The 20,023-nt window shown below is 38.8% G+C and overlaps 1 protein-coding gene across 12 annotated transcripts in view; it reads right to left on the reverse strand.

Moving 5' to 3' along the window:
* ATP13A3 (ATPase 13A3) overlaps window positions 1–20,023 on the reverse strand; it is a 90,423-nt gene that overhangs the window by 45,279 nt on the left and 25,121 nt on the right. For 10 of the 12 annotated variants that reach the window (XM_033213080.1, XM_033213078.1, XM_033213089.1 and 7 more), the window contains 11 exons: window positions 16,768–16,865; window positions 14,692–14,865; window positions 13,824–14,006; window positions 13,506–13,576; window positions 10,503–10,583; window positions 9,347–9,416; window positions 7,714–7,848; window positions 7,167–7,239; window positions 2,949–3,080; window positions 1,285–1,464; window positions 667–824 (listed from right to left, as the gene is read on the reverse strand). In XM_033213080.1, coding sequence (XP_033068971.1) covers window positions 667–824; window positions 1,285–1,464; window positions 2,949–3,080; window positions 7,167–7,239; window positions 7,714–7,848; window positions 9,347–9,416; window positions 10,503–10,583; window positions 13,506–13,576; window positions 13,824–14,006; window positions 14,692–14,865; window positions 16,768–16,818 — 1,308 coding nt within the window. In that variant the 5' untranslated portion in view covers window positions 16,819–16,865. The remainder of the gene's footprint in view (window positions 1–666; window positions 825–1,284; window positions 1,465–2,948; window positions 3,081–7,166; window positions 7,240–7,713; window positions 7,849–9,346; window positions 9,417–10,502; window positions 10,584–13,505; window positions 13,577–13,823; window positions 14,007–14,691; window positions 14,866–16,767; window positions 16,866–20,023) is intronic. The other 2 variants (XM_033213085.1, XM_033213088.1) reach the window with 2 other exon arrangements.

Consider the following 20,023-nt stretch of genomic DNA (forward strand, 5'->3'; position numbering starts at 1 on the left):
AATATGGGTATTTCTTTAGTGAAAATATGTAAGTCATTTTCAATTGTGTATTTCATTTTTATGTATGTGTGTGTATATACATATCTATTAACCATTTACAATTTTTTCTTCAGGTATTTCTGCAAAATAAAAAAGCTCAATGGATTATAGAATGACAGCTACTTTCAAAAGAAACTTATCTCATTTTCATAGCACTACATACTTCACACATGACACACTTCAAAGCCGGTCAACAAGCTTTATCAGATATTGACTCAGCATGCACACACCTTACTGTGCCAGTCTCCGCTTCTGACAAGCGGTGCCTTCAATGAAATAATCAAAAATCATTTTAACACTGTATATTACATCTCAGAGGTAAAAAAGAGAAAATAAGGTTTTTGGTGAGTATGTGGGTTTTTTTTTTTTAAGTCACAAGACCAAGTAAAAGACCATCTAAACCAGAGCCATCCAAAAGAAGTGTCCTTTACAATGGAAATGTTCTATAGCTGGACTTTCTAATATCATAGCTACTAGTCTCATGACTGTGTTAGCATTAAATTAATTAAAATTAAATTAGTTTAAAATTTCAGTTCCTCATTCTCACTAGCCACATTTCAAATCCTCAATAGCCGCATGTGATAAACAATTGAGGTTCAAACCCTATTAAGAGTCCCACATATATACCTCATTTAAAATGCTGTTAATAATAGTATAGATAAATCCAATGCCAGCAACTGCCACAAGACATAGTAGAAACAAGTAGGCATCTCTGTAGAGTTTAAAATCAGTTGGTTTAGGATACAATATGGAACGAACAAGCTGTCCTTTGGAAGTACTAAATCCTATCAAGAAAAGAAAAGAATTATTTATATTTTTATAAGAAAATGAGAATTATCTCCCATAACAGAATCTCTTTTATTTATTTATTTATTTATTTTTTGAGATGGAGTCTCGCTCTGTCGCTCAGGCAGTGATAAAATCTCGGCAATCTCGACTCACTGCAAGCTCCGCCTCCCGGGTTCACGCCATTCTCCTGCCTCAGCCTCCCGAGTAGTTGGGACTACAGGCGCCCGCCACATCGCCCGGCTAGTTTTTTGTATTTTTTAGTAGAGACGGGGTTTCACCGGGTTAGCCAGGATGGTCTCGATCTCCTGACCTCATGATCCGCCCGTCTCAGCCTCCCAAAGTGCTGGGATTACAGGCGTGAGCCACCGCGCCTGGCCCAGAATCTCTTTTTAAACATTCAGTAGGTATCAAATACGCTGAAACATGCAAAAAGAGATTAATTAAGAGGTTTCTTACCTGTTCTAACTACTACGGCTTTGACGAGTTCCCCGGTGTAGAAGCGAGTCTGAATAACAGTTGTCCCACAAAACAAAGTATGTCGTTTATGTGTTTCTGGATTATATAATTCAGCTCCTATTCCTTTCACATCCACCGAAGGATTGGGCAAGTTCGTCTTTGTCACTGGAACACTTTCTCCTTTAAAAAAAAAAAAAACAGCTTACAGATTATTAAACGAAAGCACAGGAATCAGTATCAAACACCAAAAAATACTGTTAAATATTTTTAAATGCTACTACACTGTTTACAATAATCACTAAGAGTTGTATATGTGGATAACATGACTTAATTTTTTGTCTACCAATTTCCTCACAGAGAAGTATCAAATATTATCTCCCACAATAATTCCAGAAAGTGATTTGTGGCTCAAAGGTAGTATTTGTTTATATTTAGAAACAGTTGTGTTGTTCAGTTTCAAATAATTTCAAAAAAGTAGTTGCTATAGTCCATGCACCTGTTTTCTTATCTCTAAGAACTAATGGTAACAGTGGAGAGCACTGTACAAAAGAGATGTGAGGGCCTACCCCTGACCCACCCCTACACACACATACACACACACACACAAACACACACACACACACACACACACACACAGAGAACAGAAAAGACAGGCAAAAAAGAGATGTGGAAGTGAGTAACATGGTGGTTCTCTCAACCACAAACAGTTAAATTCTTTTTAAAATTAATTCTCTGTAGCATTCACATTTCTTGCTTCAAAGAAGGCATGTGTATCAGATTATGTAAAAGTTTGTGTGTGAGACATGTATGTGTTTGTGTGTTTTAAGACATGACTTAACAGTTTCAAAATGTATTACATATAAATCATTTTCTAACCAGACTATGACAATTAAAAAAAAACTCACACGATTGAAATAAGATCTTGGACAGGCACAGTGGCTCACGCCTGTAATCCCAACACTTTGGGAGGCCAAGGTGGATGGATCACTTGAGGCCAGGAGTTTGCAACCAGCCTGGCCAACATGGTAAAGCCCTGTCTCTACTAAAAATGCAAAAATTAGCCACGCATGGTGGCACACACCTGTTAGTCCCAGCTACCCGGGAGGCTGAGGCATAAGATTTGCTTGAACCTGGTAGCGAAGGCTGCTGTGAGCCAAGATCGCACCACTGCTCTCCATCCTGGGTGACAGAAAAAGGCTGTCTCAAAAAAAAAAAAAAAAAAAAAATCAAGCTCTATCTCAAGACCATGAATTTCCAAAGGGAAGTCATTTTAAAGTCTGTATCTCCCCAGTTCAAGAAAAACATAAAAATCTTTCTTTATTCCCACTTTTTACATTTCAAATGGGGAACCAAATACTGTATGCCACATTCTCTGTGGGAAGAGGCCTTCTTTCCACTTCCCTAACCATAAACCATTTCCTAGGGTCCAAAGAGTAGCCGGAGTCAGGCCAAGAGATGTGACCAATACTACAGCACAGTATCTAGTATTGCAGCTGAGTATAATGCAGAATTTGGCCTACTCAGAATTTTAAATCTCTAATATACAACATACTCATGAGTAAAGACACAAATGATATAGCTAATTTTGAAAAGGCTTAATCAGTAACTACTTAGTCATGATATATCATAAACAACTCATGTTGATATTTACTCATTTAGTTTACCTGTTAACATGCTTTCATTTACAATGCAGGTACCATTAATAAGTACAGCATCGCAAGGCATTATTGTCCCATTTAATGGAATGACCATGACATCTCCTGGCACAAGGTCGGTAGAAAAGATTTCTTCTATTTCTGAATTTAAAGAAAGAAAAATCTGAAAAAGATATTCTTTACTTTGGAAAAATACAGCAAATACTATTCAGAAGTCATCTGATCTCAATAAGAAGTTAATAATGTAATGGGGCAATAGAAAAACCCAATGAATGGCAAGTTGTAACAAGTAAGATTAGCAGGCTAGCAAAAGCACGCTGTGTCAGCCAGTCTCCCGCCAGGACCCCAACTGCGCACAGGCGATGCCAAGTACCCTCGGACGAAGCGAGCAAGTGTGTTTCCACATTCATGATAACTGTCCATGATAAATGTTGACTATCAGCCTACGGAAGAGACACAAAGAGTACACAAAGGAGATTCCTGTGAAACAGGACAAACAAACTCGGATTTCTATAATCCCCTGAAAACAGAAGGAAGCACTAGGAAACTTAGCACATTTTCTTTTCAACAGCGTTATCTATAGTCCTTCTCTCACTGCCACTATTTATAACCTTCAAGTCTCACTGCCTCCTCAATATTCCTAAATTACTCTTTTTAGATATTATTTTAAATATGAGTAAATTCATTAAATAAACACTGTATATTTTATCTAGTTCATTATTTCCTTACAAATTTAAGTTAGTGAAACACTTTTTTAAAAGATCTTCCCTCTGGTCGAGTTGGTGTTTGAAAAAAAGAAAAATGAAAATGAAAAGATCTTCCAAAGGGTAAAAAGGTTTTCTTTAGAGTCACCTTATATGTAGGTATTCTCTCTCTTTTCCTCTCATTCTCTAACACCCTCCCTCTCCCTGCCCAAGTTTAATACTGTGCTCAGAAGACAGTCACACTAGTTTATAAATGGAGATGGATGAGAAGAAATCTATTGTCCGTGATGTTAGCCTGGAAGACAAATACTCTCTTTCCTTCTTTTAAAAAAGGAAGTAATTTACTAAATTATGAGGGAAAAACTTTTAAAGAATGACATTTAGTACACAGTAGATATATCGATCTTCATTTAAAAACTAAGATCCCAGGCCGGGCGCGGTGGCTCAAGCCTGTAATCCCAGCACTTTGGGAGGCCGAGACGGGCGGATCACGAGGTCAGGAGATCGAGACCATCCTGGCTAATACGGTGAAACCCCGTCTCTACTAAAAATACAAAAACTAGCCGGGAGAGGTGGCGGGCGCCTGTAGTCCCAGCTACTCGGGAGGCTGAGGCAGGAGAATGGCGTAAACCCGGGAGGCGGAGCTTGCAGTGAGCTGAGATCCGGCCACTGTACTCCAGCCCGGGTGACAGAGCAAGACTCGGCCTCAAAAAAAAAAAAAAAAAAAAAAAAAAACTAAGATCCCTTCTTTTAAAAATTCGGTTTTTCAGCCGGGCGCGGTGGCTCAAGCCTGTAATCCCAGCACTTTGGGAGGCCGAGACGGGCGGATCACGAGGTCAGGAGATCGAGACCATCCTGGCTAACACGGTGAAACCCCGTCTCTACTAAAAATACAAAAAAAAAAAAAAAAACTAGCCGGGCGAGGTGGCGGTGCCTGTAGTCCCAGCTACTCGGGAGGCTGAGGCAGGAGAATGGCGTGAACCCGGGAGGCGGAGCTTGCAGTGAGCTGAGATCTGGCCACTGCACTCCAGCCTGGGTGACAGAGCAAGACTCCGTCTCAAAAAAAAAAAAAAAAAAAAATTCGGTTTTTCTTTAAAAAGAAAATAAAACATTCCTCAGATGGGAAGAAAAAAGTAAAAATTCGACTTTTCTTAAAGCTTTTAAATGCCACTTGGAAGTTCTACTCCTTTTAGGTGTACCAGAAAACAAGGTATCGATGATATGTAAGACCATACAGAGTGGGAAAGGAAGATTCAAGTTGAATAGTGTCTGCCCTGGCGTCCCCAGTATCTTCAGCAACAGCAGAACAAGAAGAGGAGAGGCATCAGTAAGCTACACATCTTAGACTTCAACTAAGGGAGGCAGATCTTCCCAGCTAGAGTAGCAGGTGGCCAGGAAGCACAGGGAAGGAAGCAATCTCTTGGGTGTAGTTTGAGTCAAGAAAATGGAGACTGATTTGGTGTTCTGAGTAAATCAAAGCGGCTTCTGCCTCCAAGGCCCATGATGCTGCGCTGCCTCCTTTACCTCTTCAACATCTTGCCAGACAAGTTACATGTCCAAAACATTACCCTTCTTACCAGTCTGCTTCTCTTCCAGAGTTTCCTATTTAACTAAATAGTACCAACATCCATCCACCTAGCCAGACACCACTCCATGGCCTCACATACAATGAGGTAAATCCTGTTCAATAGTCACATTTCAGTATCTTTCGAACTCATTTCTTTTAATCTCCACAATCCCTACCTTGATTCGGGGGGTGGGGGGGGGTCATGCCTTCAGTATTACTCTCCTTTAAACCAGTCTGAATGTGGACACCAGAATGATTTTTTTCCAAAGGGCACGTACTTTATCACTCCTCTGCGTAAAACCCTTCGATGGCAGCTATGCATAGTGGCTCATGCCTGTAATCCCAGCACTCTGGGAGGCCAAGCCGGGCAGATCACTTGAGGCCAAGAGTACCAGACCAGTCTGGCCAACATGGTAACACTGTTTCCACTAAAAACACAAAAATTAGCTGGGTGTGATGGTGTGCATGCCTGTAATCCCAGCACTTTGGAAGGCCAAGGCGGGTGGATCACTTGAGACCAGGAGTTCCAGACCAGCCTGGCCAACATGGTGACACCCTATTTCTACTAAAAATATAAATACTGGCTGGGCGTGGTGGCACATGCCTGTAATCCCAGCTACTTAGGAGGCTGAGGCACAAGAATTCCTTGAACCTGGGAGGCAGAGGTTGCAGTGAGCCAAGACTGCCACTGCACTCCAGCCTGGGAGGGAGACTCTATCTAAAAAATAAAATAAAATAAAATATAAAATAAAATAATAATAATACCATTCAATGGCTTTCCACTGTCTTTTGGACTGAGCCCAAATCCCTAACATGTCTCAGAAAGCTAGCCATCATTTATAGTTGCTATATTTGTCATACTAAATTTCTTCTTTCAGTTCTCACAATGTCCACACAATCTCTAATTTCTAGGCCTCTGGGTATTTAGAACCCACTTCTCTCCTTCTCTCAGCGTCCCCTTATCAACTTCTCACCTATCTCTTATTTGGCTAATTCAAATAATCACCACTTAAACGCACTTAATCAAAGATGTCATCCCTGATACCTACAGTAAATGAGCTCCTCCTAATATATAAGTTGGCTGACTTCTCCTTATCATAGCATTTATCACACTTCACTGTTACTGTTATTATTGTTATCTCTACACCGAATCCCCAGAGCCCAGCACAGTGCCTGTTACATAGAAGAAAAATACAATTTTATATAAATAAATGAATTTGATACAAACTCAGGAACTGAAATACATACTTTTAGTTCTTAAAAAATGAATGTATGTGCAAGGCAGAGTGGCTCAAGACTGTAATCTCAAGACTTTGGGAGACTGAGGCAGAAGGATCTCTTGAGCCCATGAATTCAAGGTGAGCATGGGCAATACAGTGAGACCTCACCTCTCTAAAAAAAAAAAAAAAAATTTAGCCAGGCATGGTGGCACAAGCCTGCAGTCCCAGCTACTTGGGGAGCTGAGACAGGAGGGTAAGTTGAGCCACTGCACTCAGGCCTGGGCAACAGTGAAACCCCATCGACTTAAAACAAAAAAAAAGGCCAGCTGCAGTGTTCAGTGGCTCAAACCTGTAATTCCAAAACTTTGGGAGGCCCAGGTGGGCAGATCACTCAGCCCAGAAGTTTTGAGACCAGGAGACCAGCCTGGGCAACATGGCAAAACCCTGTCTCTAAAAAAAAAAAAAAATACAAAAATTAGCTGGGCATGGTGGCACGCACCCGTAGTCCCAGCTACTCGGGAGACTAAAGCGGGAAGATTACTTGAGTCTGGGAGGTCAAGGCTTCAGTAAGCTGAGATTGTGCCTTTGCACTGCAGCCTGAGTGACACAGACACTGACTCAATCGACTGATCAATCAGAGAATATATATGTATTAAACTTTGGGCTCACTTCACACATTATGCCTAACAGGTATCTTTTTTGATTTATTCTTCCAACATTCACTTCAATTACTTACCTTCATTTACTCTACAAACTGAAACTCTTACAGTGCTATGGGTTGCCACCATGTCATGCAACATAACATATTGCTGAAAGAGAAAAAAGAAGTTAAAAACTAGCCAATATGAACCCACTCAAGAAAAAAGCCAGAGTGCTAAAAAGTAAGTTAATTCAATAAATGTGTATCACTCCATCTTTATAAAATGTCGAGTCAGAAATTCAGATTATTCATTGTTTTAGTTCAAGACAAAACAAGAAGCACTTTTAACAGGATAACCCTGAAAACAGTACCTTCCAGTATTCCAGTCTGTGATCAGCAACCACAGATCCCTATGGCCTCTAGACAGTCAAGTGGTAGAGTCGTGACTCTAAAAACCACCTGCCATCCCCAACCTCCTACCCCGCAAAACAAAAAAGGGAGGGGGAGAAGGAGCACATATTCATGCAACTAAAATAATGACTGCATTGAGAATTTACGTTGTGCCGAGTACTATTCTACACACTTTAGATGTTATTACAAAACACAAATAGAGTTGTGAAACCCATAATAAACTTGAACTTACCTTTCTAATGGAATACAGTGAGCTTACGATTGATACTATGGACATAACCACAATAGCTAGAGCATAGTAATAGTATTCATCAGTGCTCCACAGTATAACACTGAACAGCTGGAAAATGTAAAATGGGTTGAGAACCTAAAAAACAAGATTTTAAAGTCACACTGAATGAGATATTAATGACCATACAGATTGTCCACCTTTTCATTTGACAATTAACCAAAAAGATACAAATATGTACAGGATAAGTTCCATAGTATTCTACAGCAAAATGTACTTCCCTAAAAAGTAGGGCAGGCTGGGCGCAGCGGCTCACGCCTGTAATCCCAGCACTTTGGGCGGCCGAGGCGGGCAGATCATGAGGTCAGGAGATGGAACCATCCTGGCTAACATGGTGAAACCCTGTCTCTACTAAAAAAATACAAAAAAATTAGCCGGGCGTGGAGGCGGGCACCTGTAGTCCCAGCTACTCAGGAGGCTGAGGCAGGAGAATGGTGTGAACCCAGGAGGCAGAGCTTGCAGTGAGCCAAGATCGTGCCACTGCACTCCAGACTGGGGGACAGAGTGAGACTCCATCTCAAAAAAAAAAAAGTAGGGCAATGTGCTATCATACTCTTATTATTATTAAACTATAATTTGGCTAAATAAGGTTAATTTAAATTACTGGCATCCATTTAGATTCATACCATCCAAATATAGACTCAGCTAGAAAAGGCTAGTAAGTGTATGATTTTAGCTATTCTGCAATCTGCCTTGGCAATAAAGGACATTTATTTCCAACTACTGTGCTCTGGGCTAATAGAATAAAAAATTTTAATGAAACTGAACAAATGTTTGCTTATTATAAACTCAAAACACAAATTTACTTATATGTCAAAAGTTCACTGGAGGCCAAAGGAAAGACAAATGTGAGTTAATGAGTTATGTAACTTTGCTTTCTCTAAGATAATAACTAAGTATTAATTCCTGAATGAAAAAGAGATAAAGGGAGCCCTTGGCAATGAACTTCACCTACCCAAAGGTCATCCACACCCCCCCCCACCAATGTCTTAAAATTGATGCTTCTGTACTTTTCAAAGCACTTTCATATAGATATAGTTAGATATAATCTCATTTTACCTGGAAATCAAATGAGATAATTAGAAAACACTTATCCCAAGTTAATAGTTAAAGGAGCAACAGAGAGAATGTACTAAAGATCAGAGCTAGTTACTGATAGAACCACATTACAAATCAGGCTTTCCAATCCCTAATCACTACACTATGCTATGCTCATAAGCAACATTACATGTCCACTCTCAGGAACTGATGAAAGACAATCTTACTTCTACTACTGAAAGTGTTCACCTAATACAACTAACTCTTGAGCTTTAGCCAAAAACCAGAATGAAGATTGGTGAACCTAACTCTGCTAGACATTCAACAGGTAATAAAAGCAAAACTAGACAAAATTTTAAGAATACATGCCCCAGATTCTTTCTCTATCAGAGTAAATTTCTTCGTCTTTACCTTCCAAGTAAAAATATGCAAAAAGAGGTTAGGAAAAAGAAAACCAAGAATATCTTAATCACGACTCTTTCCAAATTGACAATTCATTGATCATGACTGTTGAGTTATATACAATAAATAGTCTTACCTCTTTAATTAGAAGCTTAAAAACAGAAGGCACTTTTACAGCAATTTCATTTACTCCATAAAGCAGTTTTCTATAACAGGAAAATACATTAATACTATTACATTATATAATAGTAGCATAATTTATGAAAGGCATTGTATTAGGTAAGGTTTAAACCACAGACTGTTCTTATTCATGTCTCCAAACACTTGTCTTCTATAATTCAAACTCTCTACCTACAGAATTTAAAACAAAGAAGTCAATAGTAGATACCTATACTGGTAGCATTTAACTTCATTTTGTCTCACATCTTTATGTGTGACAAGTATCTTTCCCACTAGTCTATAATACCATGTGAGCAGAAGGTTCTCTTTTGCATCCTTGAACACACTAGATCTTAACAATTTTGAATTACAATTAATTTTTTGCAAGAAACCAAATAAATTGGAGGGATCTTATTTTTTTAATACTGCACTAACAGTGTTTAGTTCAACACACTGTATGTTCGACTTTAAAAGAAAATGCTTTTAAAGTTTAAATGTTTCCACTTAATTCCTTATGTTACAGTAGTATTTTCTATATGACAGAGTAATAGTAATTCTTGACTTTTACGAAGTGTAAGTCTAAATGAGTGAATTTTATGTTCTACCCCTTTGAAAGAACATGCTACAGAACTATAAGAAAATTTCCTATTGAATTTCAAAATGGCATTTATCTTTAAAATATGCAATACACTGGTGTATTTTTATGATTTAACAAAGAATAACACTATGAAGAAGATTACATCTCCCAATTTACAACTTTTCATTACGGTGAATTTGAACCATCAATTGTAAGGCATATCATTATTATATGATCAAGAATGACACTTCACCAACTCTATGACACATCCCAATTTCAGAGATGTTAAAAGGTGGAAAAATGTGCACCTGGGAACTGATGAAATATGGTATAATTTCAGGGATACCAACTCCAAAATATCAGCTTTCACATTTTTATAATTCTTAAACTGACAAGACAGTCTTACCCAAATAAAATATCAATAAATTCTCAACTACTATGTCTGTAATATTTAAGTATCTGTTAATATGTACAACTATATGGTAAAGGGTTGACTATGTATACTACTGCTTTCAGGAATTTTGAGAAGATCTAACTTTAGTTGGATAAAAATTACCTGTAGGCATGCATCCCCTTTGTCAGTCCTGCACTATGCTTTTCATAAATTGACGTACAAGAAACACCTTCATCCAGTCCCCTAAATAAATCCAAAGTTTTTACTTTAAACAAAGTTTAAAATATCCAAATTTCTTAACGCCTCATTTTTCTATATGCCTGATTTTATAAAGGTGTGACTTCCTTACAAATGCTTAGAAACCCTTAACAAAAATTGAGATACCAAATGAGAATTTTTAAATCTCAAATTCTTAAGATAAACAATGACAAATCTAAGTCTCAAACCCAACTTCAAAACTATTCAATGTATTTATTGCAGGATAGATGAGATGGCTCTAAATACTCAAGTTTATATAATAATATCATTATCCTTAAGACTGTGCCAAAGCTGTAATGACTAAAATTAAACTTTAAAATTTTAAGATAAAGTATAACTTGGAATTCTAAACCAAAGATGAAAAAATTTTATTTTTTAGCTACACAGTTTCTCCTTTTCAATTTCAGAGTCAGACTAAGATTTTCTATTCATTGTCTTCCATCTCCATAAAAGCATCAATTCAAACCCTTCCCTAATGCATACCTGGCCTGAAGTGCAGAATTTATGAGTCACAGACAATGCCTAAAATCTGTAGTAACTACAAATGGGATTCAACTAACATATCTACTTTTTCCCAAAATATCTTAATTATGCGTTTTTTTTTTTTTTTTTTTGGAGACGGAGTCTTGCTTTGCCGCCAGGCTGGAGTGCAGTGGCACGACCTCAGCTCACTGCAACCTCCGCCTCCTGGGTTCAAGCGATTCTCCTGCCTCAGCCTCCTGAGTAGCTAGGACCACAGGCACATGTCACCACGCCCAGCTAATTTTTGTATTTTTAGTAGAGAAGGGGTTTCACCATGTTGGCCAGAATGGTCTCAATCTCTTGATCTCAAGTGATCCACTTGCCTCGGCCTCCCAAAGTGCTGGGATAGCAGGCGTGAGTCACCACCCCATGCCTTAATCATGCTTATTTTAACTGAGATACCAGCTATAAAACTCTAAAGCAAAGAGAGTCTTACATATACGTAATTTCAATCCTTTTTCACATTTTCCACATAGGAAAGCTAAGCTTCATAATTCACTGCAATCAGTGGAATAAGTTTAAATTTTTAAGTTTCTATGGCTGGCAAAAGACACACAGTAAATATGTTTGACATTTCTTCCCACTGAATTTGATGACTTCTCCAGAAGGCAGCAGGGGCCAGTGCCAAGTAAAAAAAAATTTTTTTTTTTTTTTTTTTTTTTTTTTAAACAAAATGACAGCCCATTGGCAATTTTCTTTGTTTTTTTGAAACGCAGTTTCGCTCTTCTGCCCAGGCTGGAGCAGAGTGGTGCAATATTGGCTCACTGCAACCGCCGGCCCCCCGGGTTTGAGCAATTCTCCTGCCTCAGTCTCCCAAGTATTTGGGATTATAGCCATCCGTCACCAGGACCGGCTAATTGTTTTTTGTATTTTTAGTAGAGAAGGGGTTTCACCATGTTGGCCAGAATGGTCTCAATCTCTTGATCTCAAGTGATCCACTTGCCTCGGCCTCCCAAAGTGCTGGGATAGCAGGCGTGAGTCACCACCCCATGCCTTAATCATGCTTATTTTAACTGAGATACCAGCTATAAAACTCTAAAGCAAAGAGAGTCTTACATATACGTAATTTCAATCCTTTTTCACATTTTCCACATAGGAAAGCTAAGCTTCATAATTCACTGCAATCAGTGGAATAAGTTTAAATTTTTAAGTTTCTATGGCTGGCAAAAGACACACAGTAAATATGTTTGACATTTCTTCCCACTGAATTTGATGACTTCTCCAGAAGGCAGCAGGGGCCAGTGCCAAGTAAAAAAAAATTTTTTTTTTTTTTTTTTTTTTTAAACAAAATGACAGCCCATTGGCAATTTTCTTTGTTTTTTTGAAACGCAGTTTCGCTCTTCTGCCCAGGCTGGAGCAGAGTGGTGCAATATTGGCTCACTGCAACCGCCGGCCCCCCGGGTTTGAGCAATTCTCCTGCCTCAGTCTCCCAAGTATTTGGGATTATAGCCATCCGTCACCAGGACCGGCTAATTGTTTTTTGTATTTTTAGTAGGGATGGGGTTTCACCATGTTGGCCAGGCTGGTCTTGAACTTCTCACCTCAGGTGATCCACCCACCTTGGCCTCTTCAAGTGCTAGAATTACAGGCATGAGACACTGCGCCTGGCCCAATTTTCTTTAAGGCAATAGTTCTTAATCAGGAATGGTTTTTAGAACTAGGCATGTAAAAATGCCCATGCCTATTCCAGAATGTTCCAATTCTTTAGTGTATCTGAGTAAAAAATCCAGGCATGAATATTTTATTTTTTACTTCCAACAGAAACCTACAGGTATGAATATTTTAGATGTTCATAACATGATTTTCTTTTTATTGCTAAAATTAAGAATTCCTTTGGCACTCTAAAGCAACGATATTAATGAGTATTTATAATAATCATTCTAAGAGCAATAAAATAGAATCTTAATTTGTAATTATATAACTTAAATCCTCAATTAAAAATAAAGGAATTACTACAGTTTGCCCCATTCTTTATTTACATAGTAAAATTAATTTCTATTTGCCTATTACTCTACTCCTCAAGTACCACAGGCTCCAAGTGTCAGTAAACTAACAGGTAATGATCCAGATATTCTAAGTTAAGATACAGGCTACGAGGTATACTCAAAATCACTTTGAGGTGCAACAGGTAAGAACTCAGACTCAGTAGACTTTGGCATCATACTGATTCTAAGTTTCATGTAAACGCTGCCATGGTGCAAGCTGCGGTGGGACTTATTTTAAAATGGCTAATGAGCCTTCAAACAGCAACAGGGAGTTGTTAATTAATACGTGAATAGAAATTTAAAACCTCAGCAATTTTATGAATACTAGAATGGACTCTCTTCTACCTAGAACGGTTTCAGGATATTCAAAGTATAATCCAAAGAAAAGGAAGACACTTACTTTAAGAAATCAAAATTGTGAATAGCATCATTCCAGAAATATTTTACACTATGATGGGTGAAATAACGAATCTGTGGAACACAAATAAATGTTACACCAAAAAGCATATCATCACTTGTGACAAGTAATCTGTTACTCCTATTAACAGCTATATATAGGATTATATATAGCATTATATATAGTAATATGTAATATTTTATATGCATTTACATTTATCTCAAGCATTAACTGCAAACACAAAATTATAGAATATACATGATAGCATAAAATGTAACAATTCTGATTTTTAAAGAAACTTTGACATTAAGATCACAATACCTGTTGTGATTCAGCCTGTGAATATTTACTGATCCCGTGCCTATTTTCTTCAGTGGGATTCTCAATTAAACAAACTGCATGGCCATTTGAAAGCTTATTAGACATAGATTTTGGACTTGAAACTGGGTGAGTTTCCAAAGAAAGAATGCGAATTTTTGCACAAAACCACATTTTGAATTCATCCTTAAAGAGAAAGGGTAAGGGTAAGGAGTCAATTTTACATAAAACTGCCTGTATTTTCATTTAATTTCCATTCTTCACAAGACATTATTTCCTCATCTCTAATTGAGGAAACATCATTCTTACTAAATATTAAACCATTTCATGAGGATGCTTAAATTCAAACATAAAGTGCTTTCCATTGCTCGTGGTTTTTATGACATATTTTACCGACAAGTACATCAATACTTCGTAAAATATCATGAGTAATTCCTTAATTAACCTATATATTTGGACTAGATTTAAAACCTCTTAAAATATGCTTCCAGTTAGGATTTTTAAAAAAGAAAAAAGGCTGAGATGTATCAGCATCACACGGCAGACAGGCAGCTGGCCTAGTGACTGAGATCTGGACTACAGTCCTAAAGGACCAGTAGCCTTAACAGACAAGTATCTAATCTAATCTCTCAGGGCAAGAAGAGACATGAAAGGAAGGGGGTGAATTTGATCACCTTTTAAGATTCCTTTAAACTCTAATCACTATAATAATAGTTAATTCAAATACAAATCCTCTAGAAATACTAGAATTAGCATTCCTCATTTTATCCAGGCAGCGATGTTCCCTTCATCTATTATTCTGAATAAAGTATACACAGAGACATTGTTTTACTCCTTAAATAATCAGTTACAAGTAAATACATAAACTTACAGTAGTCCTCAGCAGCACTACTTCACAGTCTTTAATTGCAGCTCTGACACAGGTCGCCTTCACCCGCCACTCAGGCATCCAATAGAGGAGGAGGAGGAGAAACCCACCAGTGCAAATCACTCCTAAAGAAACTATGGCAAGCTTCCAGCGACTCAAATTGTAACCATAAATCTCCTGCATGGACACAGCAATCACATGATTAATTATCAAATGTTATGGCAGACAAATACATTCCAAAGTTCTTTGTTTCCCAGATAGGTATTAGGGTCTTGTCACATAAACTGTATTTTCCCAATCCATAATTTACCTCTAAATTTTGTTTCTGACCAGTTTATTGTCAGTTATATTTTAAGTAAATTTGTTGGTATTTACACTTTGATTTTATATTTAATTTACACCTGGCCGGGCGCGGTGGCTCAAGCCTGTAATCCCAGCACTTTGGGAGGCCGAGACGAGCGGATCACGAGGTCAGGAGATCGAGACCATCCTGGCTAACACGGTGAAACCCCGTCTCTACTAAAAAAATACAAAAAACTAGCCGGGCGCGGTGGCGGGCGCCTGTAGTCCCAGCTACTCGGGAGGCTGAGGCAGGAGAATGGTGTGAACCCGGGAGGCGGAGCTTGCAGTGAGCTGAGATCCGGCCACTGCACTCCAGCCTGGGCGACAGAGCGAGACTCCGTCTCAAAAAAAAAAAAAAAAAAAAAAATTTACACCTAATACGTTCTTTCCCACTGATATAGTAAATTCATATTTGGTACACTTTCCTAGAATGTTTGCAATTTCATTTTTACATATCTTTTTAATTCTTCTTGAATTTATCTTGTTATGAGGTGGGCTTTTTTTTTTTTTTTTTTTTTTTTGAGACGGAGTGTCGCTCTGTCGCCCAGGCTGGAGTGCAGTGGCCGGATCTCAGCTCACTGCAAGCTCCGCCTCTCGGTTTTACGCCATTCTCCTGCCTCAGCCTCCGGAGTAGCTGGGACTACAGGCGCCGCCACCTCACCCGGCTAGTTTTTTGTATTTTTTAGTAGAGACGGGGTTTCACCGTGTTAGCCGGGATGGTCTCGATCTCCTGACCTCGTGATCTGCCCGTCTCGGCCTCCCAAAGTGCTGGGATTACAGGCTTGAGCCACCGCGCCCAGCCAGAGGTGGGCTTTTTTTTTTTTAATTAACATTTGATTTTGAGATAAATTTTAGATTTATAGAAAAGTTGCAAAAATATCATGAAGTTCCTGACATCCTTTGTGCAGTTTCCACTAATGTTAACATTTCCTGGTACATTTGTTAAAAATCAATAGATTAACACTGCTGTATTACCGTTAACTAAACTCAGTTTTAGGATTTCACTAGTTTTCCACTAACATGTTATTTCTGTTGCACGATATAATTGAGAGTATCACAGTACATCTGGATGAACAGATTTTAATTTACTGTTTCCCAAATGATTTACTAATTGTCCCAATACCACTGAATGATCAATTTGATCCACTGACAAATTGTCTCATAGTTTCAGGTTAGCCCCCCCAACAAGCATTGCCAGATTTAACAAATGAAAATGCAGGGGGCCCACTTAAATTAAAATTTCAAATAAATAATAATCCTTTTGTCTGTCCCATGCAACATTTGGACATATTTATACTAAAAATTTCTCCCTTGATTATGTGACTTTTACATTTAACAGGGCATCTTATACTTTACCTGACATCTTTCTGGCTCCCACCAACAAAAAGTAGAGAAAGCTGATTTTAGAAAATTTTTGTAAGTCAAAATGAGAAATCTTTATTTGGGATTATACTTAAATCTTTTATTTAGGATTATATTAGCCAATGTTACCTCTTAAATCACCAAATGCAAAAACATTCTTCTAAGTTTTAACAGACCACAAGTAAAAACAGAATTATACTAAAAGCAACTAATAGACATACTACACAATCCCAATTCAAAAGCACAGGATGAAGAAAGAAGCCCATTGAGTTAGCTGCTGCTGCTACTGTTAATTGTCTTTTTCTAGTCCCTAAAATAATAAATTGCAGAGAGAAAGTCTTCATACTTCACAAGTAAATTAGAACAGCTGGTTACCATTTCATCTTCTTGACCCTGATTGATGATCTTCCTTTCTTCCTTGTCCATACCTACAGTGGTTTAAAGGTCTTGTGCTTCAAAACAATGGAAGATCACTGAGGGGAAAAAAGGGAACAAATGTTAGCAAATTATTTTATATCTTAGCAGACAATACAACTTCATTCCATCAACTGTCTATTATACAAGGGGTCCCCAACCCCTTGGTCACGGACCTGTCAGGAACAGGGCCACACAGTAGGAGGTGAGTGACAGGCAAGCAAGCATTACTGCCCCAGGTCTACCTGCCATCAGATCAACAGTGGCATTAGATTCTCATAGGAGCACGAACCCTACTGTGAACCACGCATGGCAAGGGATCTAGGGTGCACACTCCTTATGAGAATCTAATGCCTCAGGATCTGAGACGAACAGTTTCATGCCGAAACCATCCCTCCCCACCCGTAACTGTCTTCCATGAAACCAGTTCCTGGTGCCAAAAAGGTTAGGGACCGCTGTTTTATACCATTGAAGTGTTCTTTTAATATTTAATAAGATTTTGTTTAAATGTGAATTCTTCCAAAGCAGTGATGCATTCATCACTTCCTCATGGGATGTATCAAACTTTAGATGACGCGTAAGTAGTTTCTAAAGTGCTAGCTGGTTCTAATGACATTTTCAATGGGATACCAGTGCTCGAACCTGCATTACTTAACTACCACAAAACATGGCATATTTCATTAATTCGTTCAGACTAGCAACAACTCTGACACAGAACAATTTATATTCTGAGAGGAACTACTAACAGAGTCTTCCTTTTTCATTCCACAGATTCAGAAGTAGTCTAGTTTAAGCCTCTTGAGCTAAAAGTACTTCACACAACTCAAATTTATTCCCTGTAGCATAGTAAAGAGCTATAGCACTAGCAGTGAAACCAACCCAAAAACTTCTCAGAGAGTATTCATCATCCAATAAATACTGACTGAGCACCAATTACACAAACGGCAATCCCTGGCCAAGACTCAATCGCTATGGCAGGTTTACTCCTACTGGAGAGCACTCAGCTGACTCCCGCATTCAATCCCAAGCCCACTGGGCAACCTTCTGATTGCTTCCAACTACCTAGAAAGCTTGTCCAGGGAAAACATTGAGCCCACTGACATAGTTTTCCTTTTTTTTTTGTATTTCAAATATTAAACATTCAGCTACACATTACAGAAATTTGCAAGATGTAAAACGATGCCAGTTTTCTAACTTTCTGTTTTTTCAGAAAATATCTTCTAAAAATGTTATTTAAAATGTAATTATTTTATTTTTTTAATAAATATTTAAAATATCAGTTTTAATTCATATATGGTATCAATAGCTATAGTCCACATAAATAAAAGCTCTTTAGCATCCACAAAAATTTTCAAGACGGTAAATGGGTTTCAGCCCCCCGGGTTTGATAACCACTGCTTTAGATGAGGCTGATCTCACGATGGGAATATTACTGCCTTCGTTTCAGATCCCATACTCTACTCATCTACCCAGTGCACAGCAGGCTTCACACACGGTACATGCTCAAAAATGCTTACTGAATAAATGACCTGATTTTTAAAATGTGCACCAAGTAACAACACCTATTTATTTTAAGATGATATAAATTAACAGCCAAGTAAAAATCAAATGCAGAATTTTAAAGTAACCGCATACATAGGATTGTTGAAACTTCTTGATGTTCTATCATAAAGTAACCAAAAAGAGGGGTTTACCTGCCGGGCGCGGTGGCGCACGCCTGTAATCCCAGCACTCTGGGAGGCCAAGGCAGGCAGATCACCTGAGGTCAGGAGTTCAAGACCCGAATGGCCAACATGGTGAAAAACCGCATCTTTACAAAAATACAAAAATGAGCCGGGCATGATGGTGGGTGCCTGTAATCCCAGCTACTCAGGAAGCTGAGGCGGGAGAATTGCTTGAACCCAGGAGGCACAGGTTGTAGTGAGCTGAGATCACATCACTGTACTCCAGCCTGGGCCACAGACAAAGACTTCACCTCAAAAAAGAGACGGGTCTGTCTGTACAGTTACTTACGTCGTTGTAATAATTTCACTCCTAACTACGACATTCTTATCAAGTATGTGAATACATAAACATTGGTACAAGAATAAATAACCCGCAAGATAATCAACTCAGTGCCATTGTGGAAAAGGAGAAACCTTACACACTATTGGGTCCAACTTCCTCTAAACAAGCCGTATGACCAGACAAAATCTTTTGGGCATGGTGACAAGGTCTTCTCCACCTAGGGCAGTGTAATGGTCCTAGAGCATATGACCAGAGTTAGTCCACCATAATAATGTTCCATAAAATCAAAACACTTTTGGGTGTCAGTTATTCTCAAGGGCTGCGCCTGCTGCTAGAGACTATGGTGAGAATAAGCCCAACCTCTTTCCCTGTAGAGAAGATCAGCCGTCACCACCTGAATGTGTAAAGTAACAATGCCGTACAGGCCTACTATCAAAGGATAAACCAAAGACCCTTTGCTTTCACGCTGTCCCGGCTAAACAATACTAGTCTGAGGTTCTTAACCTTTAGTCTGTGATTCTTCCTTAAGGGCTCAAAAATGAATCTTGTAGTCACCACTCAGCAGTCACCAGGGTCAGTTTTGGTTTGGGTTTGTTTGTTTTCTTTAAATACAGACAGGGTCTCACTATGTTGCTCAGGCTGGTTTAGAACTCCTGGGCTCAGGCAACCCTCCCACCTCAGCCTCCCAAAATGCTGAGACTGCAGGAACGAGCCACCACATCGCATGGGTCGTTTTTGATAACCAATTCTGGTCTCCAGTTCCAATCACCACCACCTAAAATATGCTTCCTCAGGGAAGGGATTACTTCGCATTCTCATACGGAGACTTCTGCTTCCAACCAAGTTGAAACAAAAGGGATAATACTTGCTCTCCTGCCCTAAAGCAACAACAAATTATATAACCGTTTTCAAGGAATTGTACATCAGGCAATGAAGAAAACTGATAGCTGAGAGATCAAAAAAACAACTAGGCAAGCCCTACAACCGTCCCACTTTACTGACGGAAAACACTTTACAGGTCACAAAAAGAGGGAGGACAGGTCGCTCAGAGGGAGCCCAGCAGTTTCTCTGAGTTTGGGAGATGAAACCGGAAGTCTGGAAAGCACCAAAGCAATGAGGTTTGCTGATGAGATCACCAGAAGAGTCTGGCCCACTAGGAAGACAACTGATCTGCAAGACGGACTCCCTCAAGCCTTCAGCTGCGTACTGC

The sequence above is a fragment of the Trachypithecus francoisi genome, unplaced genomic scaffold (genome assembly GCF_009764315.1).
Source record: "Trachypithecus francoisi isolate TF-2019V2 unplaced genomic scaffold, Tfra_2.0 Lachesis_group0, whole genome shotgun sequence".
Classification (NCBI taxonomy): domain Eukaryota; kingdom Metazoa; phylum Chordata; class Mammalia; order Primates; family Cercopithecidae; genus Trachypithecus; species Trachypithecus francoisi.